The 23,339-nt window shown below is 45.0% G+C and overlaps 1 protein-coding gene across 3 annotated transcripts in view; it reads left to right on the top strand.

The window, feature by feature from the left end:
- The window catches only part of LOC142303839 (zinc finger protein 609-like), a 163,112-nt gene that overhangs the window by 99,135 nt on the left and 40,638 nt on the right, over positions 1-23,339 (top strand). For all 3 annotated transcript variants that reach the window (XM_075345622.1, XM_075345620.1, XM_075345621.1), the window contains exon 3: positions 8,884-9,109. In XM_075345622.1, coding sequence (XP_075201737.1) covers positions 8,884-9,109 — 226 coding nt within the window. The remainder of the gene's footprint in view (positions 1-8,883; positions 9,110-23,339) is intronic.

Genomic DNA, 23,339 nt, shown 5'->3' with positions numbered 1-23,339 from the left:
ACCTTATACTGGGTACCTACTCTGAACTGAAGCGTCTGGGTTTAAAAACTTTGTGTACGGGCAAGTAGGAACCTGCTATATAGGATAAAATCACCTGTGGCTAGTGGGGGGGGGTGCACGGTCAGAAGGCATGACCCCCATTATTCTAGACAAAAAGACTGACGGCACTCCCAAAACTGCAATGTGAACAGGTGCATAACTGAGCGTGACACAAAATGACAAAAAAAAGACAGTTGCACTCTGAAATGCTAAAACATGAAAACCATAAGAGTGCAGCTGTCTCTTTTTTTTGTCATTTTATGTCATGTTCTGGTTCAGTCTTTTTATCTACATATATTCATTATAGTCTGAGATCCTGAAATTGACCTTGTATGTGTCAGAGGTCTCCGATGTGAACCTTCCCCTCTGAGAGAAATGTCTTCCTGGTAACCATCATTTTGTTTGCTGGCTCAGGAAAACTTTTACCTCCTGCCCCATTCGCCAGCTAATAGGGGAAAGAGCAGCTTCGGTAATTATAGTGTGCTGCTGGCTAATTAGCCGACCTGCTGTAATCACCGTCTTTTTTTTTTCTAGCTGTGGATCTGCTCTGCATTCATGCTGTTCCTCTTCTTCGTGCCACATGCCAACATACAACTCCCTGTCTAATAAAACGTGGACGCCTTTGGGGGGCATTTCTTTTTTTCCTTTTTTTTTTTCTTAAACTGAAATGCATTTCTGTCCCCCCAACCCCCCGAAAAAATAATTTTTGCTGTTTCTTTTTACCAGTTTAGCACACTTTACCTTCAGTAGCGATCTCTCTTGCACCATTGCCGGCTTCAGAACGATTTAACTGAGAGTCTGTCAGCCAGCTGGTTCTGACTCAGGGATTTATCATTGTCCTTATGCGATCCTCTCAGCCATTTTATGACCTTAAAAATTTAGCTCTACTTTCGTGTGGTCATAAAACTGCTGAGAGGAGCTCAGAACAAGGATAAGGGGTACTTCTCACATAGCGAGATCGCTGTTGAGTCACGGTTTTTGTGACGCAGCAGTGACCTCATTAGCGATCTCGCTGTGTGTGACACTGAGCAGCGATCTGGCCCCTGCTGTGAGATCGCTGCTCGTTACACACAGTTCTGGTTCATTTTTTGGACGTTGCTCTCCCGCTGTGAAGCACACAGAGAGCAACGATCTGAATGTGCAGGGAGCAGGGAGCCGGCGTCTGACAGCCTGCGGTAAGCTGTAACCAAGGTAAATATCTGGTAACCAAGCGAAGCGCTTTGCTTGGTTACCCGATATTTACCTTGGTTACTAGGTCCGCCACTCTCAGGCTGCCAGTGCCGGCTCCCTGCACACATAGTCGGAGTACACATCGGGTAAATAAGCAAAGCGGTTTGCTTATTAACCCGATGTGTACTCTGGCTAGGAGTGCTGGGAGCCAGCGCTAAGCGGTGTGCGCTGGTAACCAAGGTAAATATCGGGTAACCAAGCGAAGTGCTTTACCTTAGTTACCAAGCGCAGCATCACTTGCACGTCACTGCTGGTAGGGGGCTGGTCGCTGGTGAGATCTGCCTGATTGACAGCTCACCAGCGACCATGTAGCGGCGCACCAGTGATCCTGACCAGGTGGGATTGCTGGAGCGTCGCTAAAGTGTGACGTTACCCAAAGAGCTATAAAGTCTACCACAAGAACAAGCTGGCTGATGGATTCTCAGATAACTCATTCTGCAATACTCAGTGCAACACAGAGGCTACAGACAGTAGCTACAGACGAAGCCTTTGGTGAAACGCGCGTCGAGGCCCCGCCCCCACGCCCGTACACATCCACCATCTCTGACGCAAGGTAACAGTGATTAATTATTTATGCCCTCTTGCCATTTGGGACTCTTTAGGGGGTTTTACAGATCTCCTATTTATAACTTGTTCTCTACACTGTCCCTTTTGACTTTCTATGGGCCATTTTTTACCTTGTACTATCTTTATTACATTGTTGCCTGTCAGCAGGCTGCCATCTGGTGGTGTGGGTTGTTTCCTGGCAGGCTGTTTCCATCTAGCCTGCCTCCACTGTGTGTCCTGTATCACCTTTTGTACAAATTATTAAATTTTGTATTTCACTTTGATTATTCGTGGTCCTCTTTCTTTTGTATCCCCACCTCTATTTATTGGAAAAATTGGGGCTACATTATTTTAGGTTTTATAGACAGTAAAAATTGCTAAATGTTAAATGAAGCCCAAATTCAAAAGGGATTTTTTGGCCACTTATTTCAGTTTAAAATTAAATATGGACATCTAGGGCATTTTTTAAGTGGTTATTGAAACTTTTAGAATTAAGGTGGCTTTACACACTGCAACATCGCAAACGACATCGCTGTAACGTCACCGGTTTTGTGACGTTACAGCGACCTCCCCAGCGACATTGCAGTGTGTGAAACACATCAGAGACCCGGCCCCTGCTGTGAAGTTGTGATCGCTGCAAATCGTTCAGGACCATTCCTAGGTCCTTTGTTTCCCGCTGTGCAGCATGCATAGCTAGAAAGTTTCAGTGTGTAAAGGGGACTTTACAGCGACTTCCCTTTCAAAAAGCTGCTTTACAACGTCCCCAACAACCAGCGAGGTCGCTCTGCAGGTCCGGATCGCTGTTGCGTCGTTGGCCAGGTTTGCCTGTTTGACAGCTCACCAGAGACTTTGTAGCGATCCCGGCCAGGTTGGGATAATAATAATAATAATAATAATAATAATTTTATTCATTTATATAGCGCTATTAATTCCACAGCGCTTTACATACATTGGTAATACTGTCCCCATTGGGGCTCACAATCTAGGTTCCCTATCTGTATGTCTTTGGAGTGTGGGAGGAAACCGGAGAACCCGGAGGAAACCCACGCAAACACGGGGAGAACATACAAACTCCTTGCAGATGGTGTCCTTGGTGGGATTTGAACCCAGGACCCCAGCGCTGCAAGACTGCAGTGCTAACCACTGAGCCACCGTGCCGCTCGCTGGTGGGTTCGCTAGAAAGTTTCAGTGTGTAAACCCAGCTTTAACGGACTCTCAGTTATAAGATTGGTGGGGGTCCAATACTTATCACGCCAGGTAATAACAAGTAAACATTGAAGATGCTGTAGCAGTAGCACAAGCATTGTGACCCCCTGATCAGCCTAGGGTTGTAATCTTATTATTACTGATGTGCTATCCTAAGGCTTTAAAAAAAAAAAAAGTTTCCCGGCTTCAGTTTTTTGTTTTTTTTTAAAAAAAAATCTTTGCCCTTTACTCGCCCTCCCTGGGTCCAGACTGCGTCGCGATACTGCACCCAGTGTCTGCTCTGTGCTGTATTGCTGATATCATTATTGACTGACTGCTGACATGACGGTCTAGCCCAGGGAGGGTGAGTAAAGCCCAATTGTTGTTTATATATACAGCTCTGGCAAAAATTAAAAGACCAATGCACATTTTTATAAAAATTCTCCACATGTCTGACAGTCATTCCATTCCAGTGTCAGTTTAATTCCAACCAGAGTACAGACCGGCAGAGGGCGAAAGTGACTCTCCACTGACCGGGGTAACCATCATCTTATTCGAATGTCACTCAGCAACCGCAGGATGACCTCAAGTGACCTATAAAAGGAATGGGAAATGGAAGCTGGGGTGCAGTGCACAGCAATAACGGTTCGTAACAGGCTCCTAGAGGCAGGGCTCAAGTCATGTAAAGCTAGAAAAAAGCCTTTCATCAATGAGAAACAAAGAAGAGCCAGACTGAAGTTTGGCAAAAACCATAAGGATTCGACCATCGAGGACTGGAGTACGGTAATCTTCTCTGATGAGTCTAATTTCAGCTTTGCCAAACACCTGGTTGTCTAATGGTTAGACAGAGACCTGGAGAGGGGTAGAAGCCACAGTGTCTTCCACCCACTGTGAAATTTAGTGGAGGATCGGTTATGATAAGGGGATGCATCAGCAAGGCTGGAATTAAGTGAATGATACCAACAGACACGGACATAACCGTGTCATTTTTTCAATATGGAAAAAGCCATATACAGAAATGAAGATGAAAAGAAAAGAAAATTCTGTACAACAGCTCGATTACAAAAGGTACAAATAGTTTTATTAGATATAATAAAGGCATTTTAGCAAATACAAAAAATACATAGAAATGTAAAAGTCATGAAATAAACGGTAAACACCAGCAGATGGCGCCCTCATACCACATAGGCATGCAAGTCCGTTCTGAAATAAGCCGACACTAATGACAGCCCAGCTGACAGCTGCCCGTGAAAGGACAGAGGTGTTCCAGAGATAGAAATGTGCTGATAAACACACAATGTCCCACCGTGACCATATAGTAAATTCAATAAGCCATGTAACAGTGTACAAAAGATTTGTAAGGTCACAATACTAAGCAGACTAACATACCTGAGTGTGGGATGGGGGATGAGCCCCGACCTATAGGTTTCGTATTGATCCTTCTTCCGGGGGTCGGCTGGAATTAAGCAGATTAAACTTTGTGAAGGACGTATGAATCAAGCCGCATACAAGGTTATCATGGAAAAACAGTTGCTTCCTTCTGCTCAGGCAATGTTCCCCAACTCTGAGGACAGTTTTTTTTCCAGCAGGACAATGCGCCATGCCACTCATCTAGGTCAATGTGTGGATAAAGGACCACCACATCAAAACCTTGTAATGTCCAACGCAATCTCCAGACCTGAACCCCATTGAAAACCTCTGAAATGTAATCAAAAGGAAGATGGATAGTCACAAGCCATCAAACAAAGAAGAGCTGCTTAATTTTTTTCACCAGGAGTGGCATAAGGTCACCCAAAAGCAGTGTGAAAGACTGGTGGAAAGCATGCCAAGACGCATGAAAGCTGTGATTAAAAATCATAGTTATTCCACAAAATATTGATTTCTTAACTCTTCCTGAGTTAAAACATTATTAGTATTGTTGTTTGTAAATGATTATGAACTTGTTTTCTTTGCATTATGTGAGGTCTGAAATCAATGTATTTTTTTGTTATTTTGACCATTTTTCATTTTCAGAAAATAAATACAAAATTTATTGCTTGGAAATTCGGAGACGTTGTCAGTAGTTTATAGACTAAAGGAACAATTAACATTCTACTCAAAAGTATACCTATAAAGAGAAAAATCAGAAAACTGAAAATTTGCAGTGGTCTCTAAATTTTTGCCAGAGCTGTTTGTGTATGTACCTTATTTTTCGGACTATAAAACGCACTTTTTTCCCCCAAATATTGGGGGAAAGTGGGGGGTGCGTCTTATAGTCTGAATGTAGGGCTGCGGGGAATTAAGGTGCTGCGGTGGAGCGGGTCATCAGTGGCATGCACAGGCTGTAACAGCGCCTGCCGTGACAATGTGGGCCCACTCATTTCATATGCATGCATCCTCCCACCCATCATCTCTCAGCGCTGAAGCCGGCACTGACAGGTGGGCGGGATGATGGGCGTGGGGTGCGCGCATAGTAAAGAGCTGGCCCGCATGATCACCTCTGGCAACTACAGCCTGGAGTGATCATGTGCGGCTATATTCACTGCCCCACACGCATCATCATCAGCGTGGGGAGGAGTGAATAAGTACGGTATACTCACCGGTCACTGTTCCCTGCAGCATCGCGATGTCCTCCTGTCTGCCGGCCCGCTGATGTGTGTCGAGAGCGGTGAGAACAGCGATGATGTCATCCCTGTGTGCACCATTCTCCATCTCCACACACATCAGCGGCCGGCAGGAGGTCATCGCGATGCTGCAGGGAGCGGTGACCGCCTCCACACAGGTCAGCGGTGCTGCTGCTCTCACAGACAGGAAGACAAGCGATGCTGCTCGAGGGAGGAAAGGTGAGTATAAACGTTTTGTTTTTTTTCTGTGCCACAGGATACAGGGCATATAGCAGGATGGGCGTATATATCAAGATGGGGGTATATAGTAGGATGGGGGTATATGGCAGGATGGGGGCTATACCCGGACGGGGTATATAGCAGGATGGGGGTATTTATCAGGATGGGGCTATACCAGGATGAGGGACATATATACAAGGATGGGGGTAATATACAAGGCATTAGGATCATTACCAGGATAGGGTACCTTATTAGAGAATTTGGGGACAGTACCCCCATAACAGTGTCAGCAGCAGATCCTCGCTCCATAACAGTGGGTCATGACCACATTTTTTGCTTAAAATTTTATTTTCCTATTTTCCTCCTCTAAAGCCAGGGTGCGTCTTATGGTCTGGTGCGTTTTATAGTCTGAAAAATACGGTATATACAGTGGAACCTCGGTTAGCGAATAACCCGGTTTGCGAGTATTTTGCTATATGAGGAAAGCTTGCTGTAAATTTGTAACTCAGTATACGAGCCAGCTTTGCCGTACGGGCAAAATACTCACCGCACACACTTCCGGTTCTGTACTTCCACCGCGCTCTGACCCGCTCTTGCACTCCGCACAAACACGCACACGCATATGCTCACCTTACCTTCCGTTCCATCGCCGGCCTTCTGGTTCTTGTAGTTCGCCGCTACAGGATGTGTATTGAATAACCATTACGACGAGGGAGGAACTATCGCTGTCAGCCGCTACTCAAAGGCAGCACGCTGGCCAATCAGAGGCAAGCGACTCATGCCCTTGACGTCCGGCATCGGTCGCGATGGTTACCCGATACACATCCTGTACCTGCGGACTAAAAGTACCATGAGGCCGGTGATGGAACGGAAGGTAAGGTGAGCATAATGTGTGTGTGCGTGTGTGGAATGGCACAATAGGGGACCAGGATGGGACAGTGAACAAATTGTGGAACGAATTGTCTGCATTGCAATGATTTCCTATGGGAAATCTTGCTTTGCTAGACGAGTAACTTGGTTTACAAGCACACTCCCAGAACGGATTCTCTGCAGCCAGAAAACTCCATTTCCAAACGCAGGAAACCCCTTTTAAAGGCTAGATAAGCTTTAGAAAATCCAACATTATGGGGAGAGCATCTGAAATAAGAGACCCGGCTGCCTCCGTTTATATCTAGCGCTGCAATGTCACTGCCAATTCATTTATATTGTTTCTCAGAGAAAATCCTTTTCACAGAAATTCCTGTAAGTGGAAATCCATTCCATTCTTCAGTGAGTGTGTTTTTCTGCAACAAGCACATACATTTTTTGACCCCATTCAGATGAATGAAGCAGCTGCAGAAACTTGGCTAATGATTCTGCCGCATGTAAATTCGCAGTTCACACCGGATACTTCATAGTAAAAAGATTTGTGCACTTGTACCACCTCTCCATCAATTTCAGGACATCGTGAACGCTTACGGCCATTATGAACCGATAAACAGGGTCATGGGATCATAGGTGAGGCATTAAGCTATCAGTAAGATATTAGGGGCCCAATTCTTTATTGCATTAGCACCTTTTATTGTCTAGATTTTGGTGTTTTTCACCTGTTTTTCATTCACGCGTAAATCTTTTAATTTGTGTCTTTTTTTTTTGTTTTGTTTTTAAGTCTGTTTTATTTGCTTGCTTGTTTTTGATGTTTTTGTATTCACCATTGCAAACAGAGTTTAAGGTCTCCAGATGTTTTCAGCTTATTTATCATTGTGAAAAAGCAGAAACCGATTGATCGAAAATATAAAGCTTTTTTCCCCCATTTTTGTACAAAATTCATAAACCACGTGCCATTTTGAAGAATTTTGCACATGACGTCAATGAATACCACAAAACAGAAGAAAAAGTGATCTTAAGGGAATTTTAGTGTTTTTGTTACCCCTTCTTAGGCTGCTTTCACACATACGTTTTTTGCCGTGCGGCACAATACGGCGCTTTTCAGAAAAAACGCAACTGTTTGGGGTTTTTTGCCGCCGGTTGCGGTTTTTACCGCATAGACTTGCATTAGCGCCGTATTGTGCCGCATGGCCTTGCGTTGTGTCCGGTTTTTGCCAGATGCGGCATATTTAGCCCATGCGGCGACCGGATGGAACGTTGCCTGGCACGTTTTTTGTGCGGCGAAAAAAACGCATTGCACCGGATCCGGCGCGATTTACAATGCAAGCCTATGGACGCCGGATGCGGCGTCCTGCAGCAAAAACCTCATCCGGCGGCCGGATGCGTTTTTTTGCACTGCGCATGCTCAGTATCAAGCCGCATCCGTCAAAAAAACGGTCGGGCCGCATTGAAAAACTTTTGCAACGGATCCATTTTTTTTTTTTTGCCGCATCCGTTGCATAGGTATTGAGCCGCACTGCAAAAACCGGATGTGTGAAAGCAGCCTTAGAAGAGCATGATGGATTCCTTCAATGTGTCATTTAGTGAGCAAGCATATTGTATTTTTGATCAAATCTGTTGCAGATCTAGCAGTTCTCTGAATGCTGAGCTCAGTATAACTCCACCCCCAGCACTGATTGGCAGCTTTTTGCTTACACTATGCATAGGCAGAAAGCTGCTAATCAGTGGTGGGGACGATATTATACAGAGCTCATGAACATGGAGGACTGCATGGCAGCAGGTGTTCTATTCCTCTAATGATAATCTTCTACTGATAAAACAGTGATAGGTAGCCCAGTAAAAGATATGTAGCTGAAATGTTACATTCTTTTGCTTTCAAATTAACTGGCAAAAACCTGGTAACAGATCACACACACACACACACACACACACACACACACACACACACACACACACACACACACACACACACACACACACACACACACACATATACAATGAATCAGGCCGGCCAAGAGGTTTATCAATCAGGACATTAGGCCTGCAGGCTCCATCATCACTATTCTTTCCTATTGGGGTGGCTGTAAATTTAAAATTATTTCTTGAATACAGTTTTTCAATAAATATGCAATTTGTGGATTGACTTTTGACCCTGCTGTAAAACGGACATTGTTTCTCGCCTCCTCCCCTGCAGATGGAATCCGCGGTTTGTGCGTCTTCTGGACTACCTCTGCATCTTCTTGTCCCCATGGTCAACAATGACATATCATCTCCCTGTGAGCAGATCATGGTGCGAACAAGATCTGTGGGCGTCAACACCAGTGATGTGGCTCTCGCTACTGAGCCTGAATGTCTTGGACCTTGCGAACCAGGCACCAGTGTTAATTTAGAAGGCATTGTGTGGCAAGAGACAGAGGATGGTAAGCTAAACTTATTTATACACTCAGTGGCGTAACTAGAGTCCGGGGGGGCCCTAGTGCAAAATTTGGACCCTCCCAGGCATGTTGATCACACGTCTTTACCCTTGTAGCATTCTAAATCTTGTAAGGATTTAGGATTATTTATGTAGTAATGGGATTAGATGTGGCCCATCTTGGTATATATTACCTCCATCCTGATACATATGTCACCCATTCTTCTATAGATGTGGCCCATTATTGTATATTCAGTATATCACGAAAGTGAGTACATCACTCACATTTTTTAAAATATTATTTTATAGCTTTTCATGGGACAACACTGAAGATATGACACTTTGATTCAATGCAATGTAGTCAGTGTACAGCTTGTATAATAGTGTAAATTTGGTGTGCCTTCTAAAGAAGGCCATTAATGTCTACACTGCTGGCAACAAAAAGGAGTACACCCCCTAAGTGAAAATGGCCTAATTGTGCCCAATTAGCCATTTTTACTCCCCAGTGTCATGTGACTCATTAGTGTTACAAGGTCTCAGGTGTGAATAGGGAGCAGGTGTGCTAAATTTGGGGTTATCGCTGACACTCTGCCTCATACTGATCTTTAGAAGTTAAACACACCACCTCATGGCAAAGAATTCTCTGAGGATCTAAAAAAAAAAGAATTGTTGCTCTACATAAAGTTGGCATAAGCTATAAGAAGATTGCCAACACCCTGAAACTGAGATGCAGCACAGTGGCCAAGACCATGCAGCGGTTTAGCAAGACAGGTTCTATCAAAGTTGAGTGCACATGTTCAGTGTTATATTCAGAGGCTGTCTTTTCAAAACAGACATAAGAGTGCCGGCAGAATTGCTGCAGAGGTAAAGTGGTGGTGGTGGGGGGAGTCAGCCTGTCAGTGCTCAGACCATGCGTGACTGTCTTCCCAGAAGGAAGTCTCTTCTAAAGATGATGTACAAGAAAGCCCGCAAACTGTTTGTTGAAGACAAGCAGATGAAGGACATGGATTACTGGAGCCATGTCCCGTGGTCTGATGAGGCCGAGATAAACTTATTTGGTTCAGAGGGTGTCAAGCGTGTGTGGTGGCAACCAGGTGAGGAGCACAAAGACAAGTGTGTCTTGCATGGTGATGGGAGTGTCATGGTTTGGGGATGTATGAGTGCTGCGGTTGTGAGGAGCTACAGTTTAAAGAGGGAACCATGAATGCCAACATACATAAGCACAACATGATCTCCTCCGTTTGGAAACTGGGCCACAGGCACTATTCCAATATAACAACCTCCAAGACGACCACTGTCTTGCTAAAGAAACTGAGGGTAAAGGTGCTGGACTGGCCAAGCATGTCTCCAGACCTAAACCTTATTGAGCATCAGTGGGACATCCTCATATAGAAGGTGAAGGAGCACAAGGTCTCAATCATCCACCAGCTACATGATAACGTCATGGAGGAATAGAAGAGGAATTCAGCAGCTCCTGTGAAGCTCTGGTGAACATCATGCTCATGAGAGTTAAGGCAGTGCTTGAAAATAATGGTGGCCACACAAAATATTAAGGCTATGTGTCCACGGGAGAATGTAGCTGCGGATTTTTCTGCATCAAAATCCGCAGCTTTCCCGCAAAATCCGCACCTTTTCAAAGGTGCGGGTTTGCCGCGGATTTGATGCGGATTTTGGTGCGGATTTTTTTTTTTCCCCAATTTTAAAGCCAAAATCCGGATGAAAATCCGCAACAATAATTGACATGTTGCAGATTTTTCCGGACGAAAATCCGCACGATTTCCGCTGCGGAAAAATCCGCAGCGTGGACACAGCATTTCCAAAATGCCATAGAAATGGATGGGGAGTAGCTGTGCTGCAGATTTTCGGGAAATCCGCGGCTTTTCCACGAGAAATCTGCGGCAAAATCCGCGCATTTTCCGCAGCGTGGGCACATAGCCTAACACTTTGGGCACAATTTGTCCATTTTCACTTAGGGGTGTACTCACTTTTATTGCTAGCGGTTTAGATATTAATGAGTGTTGAATTATTTAGAGGGCAAATTTACACTGACTGTTACATTGTATCAAAGTGTCATATATTCAGTGTTGTCCCATAAAAAGAATAAAATATTTACAAAAATGTGAGGGTTGTGTTCACTTTTGTGATATACTATATGTCCCCATCCTGGTATATAAGACTCCCAACCTGGTATATATGTCTCCTATCTTGGTATAAATGTGCCCTGTCCTGGGCCCATGCTGGTATATATGTCCCCCATCATGCTATCCATGTGGCCCGTCTTAGTATATATGTCCCCAATCCTGGTGTACGTGTTCCCCGAATCCTGGTGTACGTGTTCCCCGAATCCTGGTGTACGTGTTCCCCGAATCCTGGTGTACGTGTTCCCCCAATCCTGGTGTACGTGTTCCCCCAATCCTGGTGTACGTGTTCCCCCAATCCTGGTGTACGTGTTCCCCCAATCCTGGTGTACGTGTTCCCCCAATCCTGGTGTACGTGTTCCCCCAATCCTGGTGTACGTGTTCCCCCAATCCTGGTGTACGTGTCCCCCCAATCCTGGTGTACGTGTCCCCCCAATCCTGGTGTACGTGTCCCCCCAATCCTGGTGTACGTGTCCCCCCAATCCTGGTGTACGTGTCCCCCCAATCCTGGTGTACGTGTCCCCCCAATCCTGGTGTACGTGTCCCCCCAATCCTGGTGTACGTGTCCCCCCAATCCTGGTGTACGTGTCCCCCCAATCCTGGTGTACGTGTCCCCCCAATCCTGGTGTACGTGTCCCCCCAATCCTGGTGTACGTGTCCCCCCAATCCTGGTGTACGTGTCCCCCCAATCCTGGTGTACGTGTCCCCCCAATCCTGGTGTACGTGTCCCCCCAATCCTGGTGTACGTGTCCCTGACTCTGCCGCTTTTTTTTTTTTTTTTTTTTTTTTTTATGCATACAGAAAAAACACCACAATTATTCTTCTCGTCTACCCTTCTCTCCCACACCATACGATGTCCTCTTCAGAAGCCAGCAGCTGACTTTGGTGTATAAGCGACGGGCAGCGCATAGCATCACTACCATGCGCCCCCTGTCACAGGCATGTCAACGTCAGCTGCTGGCTTCTGATTGCCCGGCAGCTTATATTGCTGTGCAGGGACCCGAGGATGAATGTCCAGCTGAAGCAGGTACTGGTGCCCAGAAGGCCTCTTCCACCCCAGGCCCGGTCATGTCCTCTGCGATCGTTACACCCCTGTATGCACTGTCTAGGCATCCACTGTCTGGCATATATATATATGGGCCGAGATGGAGGAGCGTATTATAGCACCTTACAATCTGTCTGGAGCCATAGTACAACTCACATTGATTTTTATCTCCATAATCCCCTAATTGCAGGGAGTTCAGGTTAAGGCTATGTGCGCACAGTGCATTTTTCGCGGCGTTTTTGCGCGTTTTTCGGGTGCGTTTTTGGCCTCAAAACTGCAGGACTTTGCTTCCCCAGCAAAGTCTATGAGTTTTCACTTTTGCTGTCCGCACACATCTGTTTTTTTTACCTGCGTTTTTGAGTTAAAAAAAAAAATGGACATGTCAGTTCTTTCCTGCGTTTTTCTGCGCTTTCCGCACATGCAATGCATTTGAAAAACGCAGCAAAACGCAGAGATCAAAAACGCAGCAAAACGCAGCCAAAAACGCACCAAATCGCGGCAAAAACGCATGCGTTGTTTGATGCGTTTTTTCGCCGCAGGTGCGTTTTTGTGCGTTTTTAGCGGCCAAAAACGCACAAAAACGCAGCGTCAAAAAGACGCAGTGTGCGCACATAGCCTAAAGGGGCTGTTTCATCAGAGAGGAGCTGTTTCCGAGGGCAGACTGGTGTTCTGCTTCTGGCACCGAATAGCAAACAGCTGTTAATTCCAGAAGAAAGGATGGCTGGCCAGGCATCTTGCCTGCAGGGGAAATTTAGTACTACATGGAAGGCCATTCAGATATTACAAGAACAGGATGACTCTTGCCAGCATGGAAGCCATTCTTACAGGCTGTCTTTCTAGTCTGGCTTAAGCTGGGTTTACACACTGCAACATCGCAAACGACATCGCTGTAACGTCACCGGTTTTGTGACGTTATAGCGACCTCCCCAGCGACATTGCAGTGTGTGAAACACATCAGCGACCTGGCCCCCGCTGTGAAGTTGCTGATCGCTACAAATCGTTCAGGACCATTCTTTGTTTTTTTGTTTCCCGCTGTGCAGCATGATCGCTAGAAAGTCTGTGTGTAAAGGGGACTTTACAGCGACTTCGTTAGCGACTTCCCTTTCAAAAAGCTGCTTTACAACGTCCCCAATGACTAGCTAGGTCGTTCTGCAGGTCCGAATCGCTGTTGCGTCGTTGGCCAGGTTTGCCTGTTTGACAGCTCACCAGAGACTTTGTAGCGATCCCGGCCAGGTTGGGATCGCTGGTGGGATCGCTAGAAAGTTTGTGTGTAAAGGCCCCTTTAGTGTCAGGATGATAAGAATAAAGGGGTCATCCAACGAACAAAGGACATTTTAATCAGTAGATCTGGCTGCAGAGATCTGCTGCTAATTAACCTGTTTAAAAACAAAGTGGAAAATGTTTTACCTCACAGAACGGATCAGTGGTGATCCCATGTTGTCATGTCTGTATACACTTTTGTGTGTGTCCCCCGGCCCAGAAGCTGCGGTATGAATCTCTATCTTAATACATCCAATTAGGGAACTTAATATTATTCCAAGGGCAACCCATTTACTGAGAATATGTCACCAGTTTCTGCTGCACCATTTTTGAACATTATAAACAAAGAGCGGAAACCCTGATCCTAACGCTGGGTCACTTACTGGTTGTTGTGAGTTGACTCATCACTGCGAGGACTAGCAGAGCTGCAGCAGATAGTAGAGGGTTTATATTGATCAAAACTATGGCAGGGAACCCAGTAAGGAACACCACACTGGACCAGTCTGTGCTCACATTTTATGCTGCTCTCAGATTGCACAGTCGTGACAGATTCTATTGAAAATGTATTTACTAACCGCTGACAAAGTTGTTCTCTGGCAAATATGCGAAGAGCTGATATTCTGCAAAGCATATGCTATAGCATAATTGTATGGAGCCATATTACTCCTCCCCTAGACTACGGTGACATACTTGTATATAAGGGTTTTGTTTTTTGTTTGTTGTTTTTTTTTTGCATACAGTTCACAAGGAATTCGATGATGCCTATGTGGACATTATGGAAGTGTTTTTTCCTAGAAGCATTACATTACTCTATACTGCCCCCATGCATGTAGTATTGCTTTTTGAATTAGTCCTTAAGAGGTTTATTTCCATCTTATCCGTATAAGACTAAAGGGGGCTTTACACGCTACGACATCGCTCAAGTGATCTCGTTGGGGTCACGGAATTTGTGACACACATCCGGCCGCATTATCGATGTTGCTGCGTGAGACACCTATGAGCGATTTTGCATCGTCGCAAAAACGTGCAAAATCGCTCATCGGTGACATGGGGGTCCATTCTCAAAAATCGTTACTGCAGCAGTAACGAAGTTGTTCCTCGTTCCTGCGGCAGCAAACATCGCTCCATGTGATACCGCAGGAACGAGGAAGCTCTCCTCACCTGCCTCCCGGCCGCAATGCGAAGGAAGGAGGTGGGCGGGATGTTATGTCCCGCTCATCTCCGCCCCTCCGCTTCTATTGGGCGGTGGTTCAGTGACGCTGCTGTGACGTCACTGTGACGCTGAACGAACCGCCCCCTTAGAAAGGAGGCGGTTCGCCGGTCACAGCGACGTCGCCGGGCAGGTAAGTATGTGTGACAGGTCTGGGCGATGTTGTGCGGCACGGGCAGCGATTTGCCCGTGTCGCACAACAGATGGGGGCGGGTACCCACGCTAGCGATATCGGTACCGATATCTCAGCGTGTAAAGTGGCCTTTACTCTGAGGTGCAGTTCTGGTAACAGCTGAGAGCCGCTCAGCTACACAGTTTCCATAACTCCCATTATTTTCTATGGGAGTTATGGAAACCACGCATCTCAGCTGCTTTTATCTGTTTTCGTAGCTCTACCTCCAGAGGTCAGAGCCTGGGCAGAGGTAGCATCTCAACCATTTATGGCTCAGATGGAAATGGCCTTTAAAAATCCTGAGCACTAAAACCCATGTTTGAAATACCCATATATAAAGCGTGAACTTTTTACACTGTCCTCTCATATGACAGTGTTTTTCACCGCTATGTTAGCGGGCGTAGCATGATTACATAAATCGCTCTATTTGTTGTAATGGAAGTATGCAAAGACAGGCGGTGCTCTTCCCAGCACTAGCAAACGATAAATTCCAAATATGAAAAGGATTGGAGGCACTCACCGTCATAGCAAATAGATGTTTTATTCAAACTTCATGCATCAGGGGAGGGAGGGAGTGTAAAGCACATCCGGACTACTTCTGCTATTTCGCACCAGCTGTGGTGCTTCAACGGGTCCATCCCGTTGACCCGTTGAAGCACCACAGATGGTGAGAAACGGCAGCCGTAGTCCGGATGTGCGTTACACTCCCTCCCCTGATGCATGAAGTTTGAATAAAGCATCTACTTGCTATGACGGTGAGTGCCTCCAATCCTTTTCATATTTGGAATTCGTGTTTGAAATACATTGTGAATTTTGCTGCAATTTTTTTTTAGCCAAGAAACCAATATCTAGGACAATCCAATTTTTTTTTTTCTAACCCCATTAATACAAAGCTACGTAACTGCCAGAATCAGAAATAACTGATCCCTACAGTTTACTCACTAGATGGCAAATCATGAGCATGTAATTTAGGATGTTGGACTGGCAAGGGAGACCCCACACTCAGTCAGTCCCCCCCCCCCCCCCGCCCCACTCCCCGCACATCTGAGTAAGCCTTAATAAGCAGTGAATAGGAACATTTGAGTTCACCTTGAGAAGCTGGTGCACACACGATCACATAGGTGTACTGTTCCCTAATATGTTGGACGTGCCTTCCAGCTACATGATCCAGTACGGCTTTGTAGCCTGAATGTAATGCCTGTTGTGCAGATCAGTAATACGGTGCTTGTATCCTGCTCTGAGCCACACTGTACAGTTGTGTGCCTTTAGTATTTTTGTATAGTGGCACACAGAGGTTTCTTGACATCAGGGGAGGAAAAGGAAGGGAACTGGGGTGTCCTCCAACCTACATGATATATTGCAGGATTGCTTTCTGGGTGGAGAATAGTCCATCAAAGAGGCACAAATGTGCATGCCCCTATAGACATGAATGTTGCCATTCACTGACTGCCAGTAGCGCTTTTGCAGTTGATTTTCCATTCTCCGTCCCCCATATGCAGATTGTGTTTACTCGTCCTCCCTGGGTCTAGCACGGAGTCTCTGCCACTGTAAGGCTATGTGCGTACGTTGCGTTTTCTTGTGTTTTGGTTGAGTTTTAAACTGCACTGTGTCAATGACAAACTGCATGCTTTTTGCTTCCCCAGCAAAGTCTATGAGAAATCAGAATTTCCATCTGCAGGTTGAGTTTTTTGGGTTTTTTTTGTTAGGCAGCGTTTTGTTTGACAAATATTTGTCAAAATCGTTGCCTAAAAAAAAGCAGCATGTTCATTCTTCATTGCGTTTTGTGAATATTTTCCACCCATTGACTTCTCAGTGTCAAAATGCAGTGTCCAAAACACAAGGAAAAAGCGTTCCAAACGCATGCGTTTTGACCGTGTTCTTTTTGTCAAACGCAGTGTTTACATTTGTCAAAAGTGTGCAGTTTAGTTGACAAGCTAGAACCCCGCGTGCGGACATACCCTTAACCCCTTCACTTCATTTTTTGCAATTCTGACCAGTGTCACTTTGACAGGTTATAACTCTGGAACGCCTCAACAGATCCTGGTGATTCTGAGATTGTTTTTTCGTGACATATTGTACTTCATGTCAGTGGTAAATTTAGGCCGATAACACTGGGGAACGCAATTGTTTAGGAGTTAGGTCAGACAACTGTTCTAAATTAATTTTTGGATGCTGAATCCAGAAATGATCTCAGTTTTTCTCTATCACATCAAGTTTTTGAACTATAGGATTTTTGTCTTCTCAAAAATATGTAAACTACTGTACCTAAAAAGTGTTGTTGTTTTTTTAAATAATACAAATATGAACAAAAAATGAAATGTATAAGAAATAGGCATGACAAATATGTTTTTTAACACTATCATGTTTTTTTACAAAGGATATATATATATATGTATGTATGTATGTATGTGTGTGTGTGTGTGTGTGTGTGTGTGTGTGTGTGTGTGTGTGTGTGTGTGTGTGTATTTAAGGTAAAAATGTACAGTTATAGCTTTTTCTGGAGTGTTTAACTTGAGGACAATCACGTTTGATGCTCCAGCAATAGTCAGCCATCATATGTACATCCCATCTACCCTGGTAACGGTCTTCCATAACCTTTAAATCTTGGTGAAATCATTCACCTTGCTCATCGCTAACAGCACCAAGATTTTCCGGAAAGTTGGCAAGATGGCAATGCAGAAAATGTAGTTTAATACTCATGTTGCAACCAAGCGTTTTGTAGCTCTCCAATAGTTTCTGAACAATTTCTTTGTAATTACTTGCACGTGTATTTCCAAGAAAGTTCTTGACGACGTCTTTGTCCCGGTGAAATGTTCATCTTTGATGAGCTGTCGAATTTGTGGACCATCAAACACACCAGCCTTGATTTTTTTCAATGGACAGTCCAGGAAGTGCCAAAATGATGTATTAAAACAGTCGCCGTCAGTTGGCAATGCTTTTACAAATTGCTTCATGAGACCTAGTTTTATGTGCAGAGGTGGGAATAGTATATTCTTCCTGTCAACAAGTGGCTGATGTAGAATGTTAGGATCTCCAGGTTTAAGACCAGATCTTGGAGGCCAATTCGACTCAACCCAATGCTTTTCTCGAGCTCTGCTATCCCCCATACAGAGAAAGCAGGGATACTTTGTGTACCCACGTTGCTGACCAAAAAGGAAGCAAACCATTTTAAGGTCAACGCAGATGATCCAATTGTGTGTGTCATATTTCAATAACTCTCTTTACATCTCCATGTTCTTCACGAAGAGAGACAGAATGCCCAATAGGGACTGCACCAAATAAATTGCCATTGTGTAGAAGGACACACTTAAGACTCCGCTTTGAGCTATCAATAAACCGTCGCCATTCATTTGGATTGTACATTGAAAGCCCTAATTCTTGTAGTAAACCAGGAATATTATGGCAAAACACAAAACCGCTGTCACACCGAAAGTACTGCAAAAATGTACTTTCTCTAGTACGAAAGTATGATATCTTCCGTCCTTGTTCAAGTAACTGTTTCTCATTCAGCCTTGATGCTAGTAATTCTGAAGCTTGTTTTGATAAGCCCAATTCACGTGCTAAGTCATTTAACTCGTGCTGATCAAATCCCTTACGAACTGAATCCTTGTGAATTTCAAATTCTGCATCATTGCTGTCACTGTGTTCATCAACATCACTCAGACTTCTAGAGATGGTAGCTGTTCGAAAACTGGCACTGGAATTTCAGCTGAATGAGGCATTGGTCTGATAGCTGACGGTAGATTTGGATATTCTATTTTACTTTTATTTTTCCTGTTAAATCCTGATGTTTTCACTAAACAGAAGTAACAGTCTGTGGAATGACTTTTTTGCTCTCTCCACACCATGGGGATACCAAATGCCAACTTTTCACGTGTTCCTTTTGGTCCACATCCATAAACCCTCGACACACTGCTTGCACACTATGTGAGGGGCCCATGGCTTATCTTGATCACCAAGTTTTACTTTAAAATATGCAAAATATGCTTGTTTGACAAATGCACTGATGTTTGCCCTTTGAACTGGAATGGTGAAAACACCACAAATATAGCAGAAGAAGTCAGGGTTGTTTAGGCATTTACGACGAGAGGAAGAAGGAGCAGACATGATCTGAAACAAAGGTAATATGTACATAAGTAAATAAAACACTGAGATGGAAAGTTACAAGCTTTGAAAACTAACAAAGAAAAAAATCATAAAAGATATATAAAATACAACTAAGCGCCCAATGTAAAGAGAAAAGCTATCACAAATCCTATTTATTCCTACTATGATACATTTTTTGTGTAAAGATATTGATAATTATGACGTATCGGGAGCTGCACACACCTCTCACCACACTGTCTCAGTTGTGACTACTCTTACAAGTTGCCACGTAGCTCTATATGAGTCGAATTGTACTCAGATAACAAGTCTTATTACAGAAATCAGTGCAATTGTGCTTCTATGGCAGGCAAGTTGAGGAGGAAAAACTTGGCGTGATAGAAAAAAACTGACTACATTTTTGTTATCAGCATGCCAATTTTAGTATAAATCAGCTCAAAAACCTAACTCAACAGAAATTTTTTTTCAAATTGTTCCCCAGTGTAATTTATGTGTTTGTGAAAATTTCGGAAATTTTGCGAAAATTTTGCAATTTTCAAACTTTGAAAATTTATGCTTATAAATCTGAGAGATATGTCACACAAAATAGTTACTAAATAACATTTCCCACTTGTCTACTTTACATCAGCTCAATTTTCGAAACAAAATTTTTTTTTGTTAGGAAGTTAGAAGGGGTCAAAGTTCATCAGCATTTCTCATTTTTCCAACAAAATTTAGAAAATAATCTTTTTTAGGGACCACATCACATTTGAAGTGACTTTGAGAGGCCGAGGTGACAGAAAATACCCAAAAGTGACCCCATTCTAAAAACTGCACCCCTCACACTGCTCAAAACCACATCCAAGAAGTTTATTAACCCTTTAGGTGGTTCACAGGAACCAAAGCAATGTGGAAGGAAGAAATGAAAATTTTACTTTTTAACACAAAAATGTTACTTTAGCCATAAAATTTTCATTTTCACAAGGGAGAAAAGAGAATATGCACCATACAATTTATTGTGCATTTTCTCCTGAGTACGCTGATACCCCATATGTGGTAAAAATCAATTGTTTGGGTGCATGGCAGAGCTCAGAAGGCAAGGAGCGCCATTTTAATTTTTGAGAGCAAAATTAGCTGCACTCATTAGCGGATGCCATGTCGGGTTTGAAGACACCCTGAGGTGCCTAAACAATTGAGCTCCCCCACAAGTGATCCCATTTTGGAAACTAGAGCCCTCAAATAATTTTTCTAGATGTTTGGTGAGCACTTTGAACCCCTGGGGGCTTCACAGAAGTTTATAACGTTGAACCGTGAAAAGAAAAAAATTTTTTTTTACCACAAAACTGTTGCTTTAACTAAGTAGCTTTTTTCCCAAGGGTATCAGGAAAAAAGGCACCATATAATTTATAGTGCATTTTTTCCTGAGTACGACGATACCCCATATGTGGTGGAAAGTAATTGTTTGGGCGCATGGCGGGGCTCAGAAGAGAAGGAGCGCCATTTGACAGCAAAATTGGTTGAAATCATTAGCTGACGTAATGTTGCATTTGGAGACCCCCTGAGGTGCCTAAACAATGGAGCTCCCTCCACAAGTGACCCCATTTTGGAAACTAGACCCCTCAAGGAATTTATCTAGATGTTTAGCGAGCCCCAAGGGGCTCCACAGCAGTTGATGTTGAGCCATGAATACAATTTTTTTTTTTTTTACCACAAAACTGTTACTTGAACCAGGTAGCTTTTTTTCACAAGGGTATCAGGAAAAAATGCACCATAAAACGTATTGTGCAATTTCTCCTGAGTATGTAGATACCTCACATGTGGTGGAAAGTAATTGTTTGGGCGAATGGCGGGGCTCAAAAGAGAAGGAGCACCATTTGACAGCAAAATTGGTTGCAATCATTAGCGGATACCATGTCACGTTTGGAGACCACCTATGGTTCCTAAACAATGGAGCTCCACCACAAATGACCTCTTTTTGGAACTAGACCCCTCAAGGAATTTATCTAGAGGTTTGGTGAGCCCCTTGTACCCCCAGGTGCTCCACAGAAGTTGATAACGTTGAACCGTGAAAATTGTTTTGTTTTGTTTTTTTTTACCACAAAATTTTTGCTTTAACCAGGTAGCTTCTTCTTCTTTTTTTTTTTTTTTTTTTTTTTTTTTTACAACAGTATCAGGAAAAAATGCACCATAAAATGTATTGTGCAATTTTTCCCGAGTACGCAGATACCTCATATGTGGTGGTAAGTAATTGTTTGTGCGCACGGCAGGGCTCGGAAGAGAAGGAACGCCATTTGACTTTTCAAACGCACAGACACCGAGCACTGATCGGCCACTGCAGGACGCACGGTCGGATGAGATACAAAAAGCGTCGGGGATCCGGAAAAAAAAAAGTCCCGCCGAAAATTGAGCAAGGATGCCGATCTGTTATGTGCATCCCTGATCAGCGCTCGGCGGGATGGACGAGGTGTAAAAATGGACAGGGGATCCAGGAAAAAAAAACAAAAAAAAAGTTATACTCACAGTACCCAGAGGATTAGCAGGAGGATCACTGACCAGCGAAAGTGCAGGAGGAATAGAAGGCAGCGAGATGGACAGCTTTACAGGAGCAGCAGGCAGGAAGTTGGACAGCTCAGCAGAATACCCAGGAAGGACCCAGCGATGGAGGCAGATGTGATCTGGCCAGTGAAGACCTCGGACGACCCGGTGAAAACAGGTAAGAGGACATCGGGGGGAGAGCAGAGGGGGAGACCGGAGAAGGAGCTGCAGAAGCGGAATAGAGATCACGTGGGAGGCAGGCAGATCGGGATGTCGGGGGGCAGATCGGGGAGTGGGGGGGGGCAGATCGCGGGGGGGGGGGGCACGGACAGGGGCCATCAAGGGAGCGTACAGGGGACATCGCGGGAGCGCACACAGGCTACAAGGGGAGCGCAATAATCACGTGGAGCAGGAGCGGTGACATCAGCGGCGGCAGCAGCAGCGTTGGCGTGGTACCATAAGTACCAGCCAGTGCACGCTGCAGACCTGCTGGGGGCGGCTCACCAGACCAGCACAGGCCTGGGGAGGGCGGCCACCTGCAGATCAGACAGCCCCACTGCACACTGATTGGAGCGATTGCGCATCATAGCACGATCGCTCCAATTAGTGCTGCAGGGGCTGGGGGGGGACATGTTTGAGCTCCAGCTATGATGTGCTGCAGCTGCTGCACCTCATAGCAGGATTTCACAGTATCACATTGATTTAGGCATTGTTTAAGCCGAAATCAGTGCGAACGATGTGGCTGGCGGTTCAGATTTGAACAGCCAATCACAACGATCGTCGATGGGGGGTGGCGATGCCACCCCCCCTGGGGTCAAGCAAAGGTCCCCTGCTGTAAGAAACAGCAGGGGACATCATTTGAAAGCCGTTGCTATGGCCACGGCAATCAAATGAACTTTAGGCAGTAAAGTTACGCCCCTGGTCGTTAAGTCACGTTAAAATAGGACGTAACTTTACTGCCCGTGGTCGGGAATGGGTTAACTGATGTCTGCAGTGCCGATTTAGAGTTGACAGCGCTGCAGCAAATTACTGAGAACAGCGGCTCTGCCTATCTAGCCTGCACAGCCCACACAGCTCACTGATTGGCTGCAGCAGTGATGTTGATGTGACATCAGGAACAGCGGCAGAGACTCCAGGGCTGGTCCCGTGAAGGGTGTGTAACGCTCAGTCTCATTTATTAGACTGCGCCTGGGGACACAAACACTCTGCGAGTATAAACAGAAAGTTCACTACTTTTCATTATGCTATGATAGCAGTTGCCTGTTCTCTAATGTAAAAAAATAAGTGTCAGGCTACTTTCACACTTGCGTTCAGCGCATTCCGTCACTATGGAGAATAGCACAGTCCGTTAACGCACTGCGCTATTCTCCATAGACTTGTATGGATCACGCACTGTAACGCAAGTGTCTGCGTTGCATCCGCTGGACGACGCAGCGTCGTTATTTTGACGCTGCGTCGGGCGGAAGGAAGGCAGCATGTAACGTTTTTTTTGAGCAGCGCAATCCGTAGGATTTCACTGCGCATGCTCTTCTTTTTTTTTTTTTTTTTTTTTTTAATCACAAACTTTATTTTTGTTGTCTCTCGGTGGCCGAAGCTGAGCGCCCGGCCGCCGGCAAATGACAGCGCTCAGCTGAGCGCCCGCCCGCCGGCAAGTGACAGCGCTCAGCTGAGCGCCCGTCTGCCGGCATGCCCGGCCGCCGGCAAGTGACAGCGCTCAGCTGAGCGCCCAAGTGAGAGCGCTCAGCTGAGCGACCGGCCGCCGGCATGTGAGGGCGCCCAGCTGAGCGCTCGGCC

This window comes from Anomaloglossus baeobatrachus, chromosome 4, assembly GCF_048569485.1.
Source record: "Anomaloglossus baeobatrachus isolate aAnoBae1 chromosome 4, aAnoBae1.hap1, whole genome shotgun sequence".
NCBI lineage: Eukaryota > Metazoa > Chordata > Amphibia > Anura > Aromobatidae > Anomaloglossus > Anomaloglossus baeobatrachus.
This window is presented reverse-complemented; position numbering and strand designations above follow the sequence as displayed.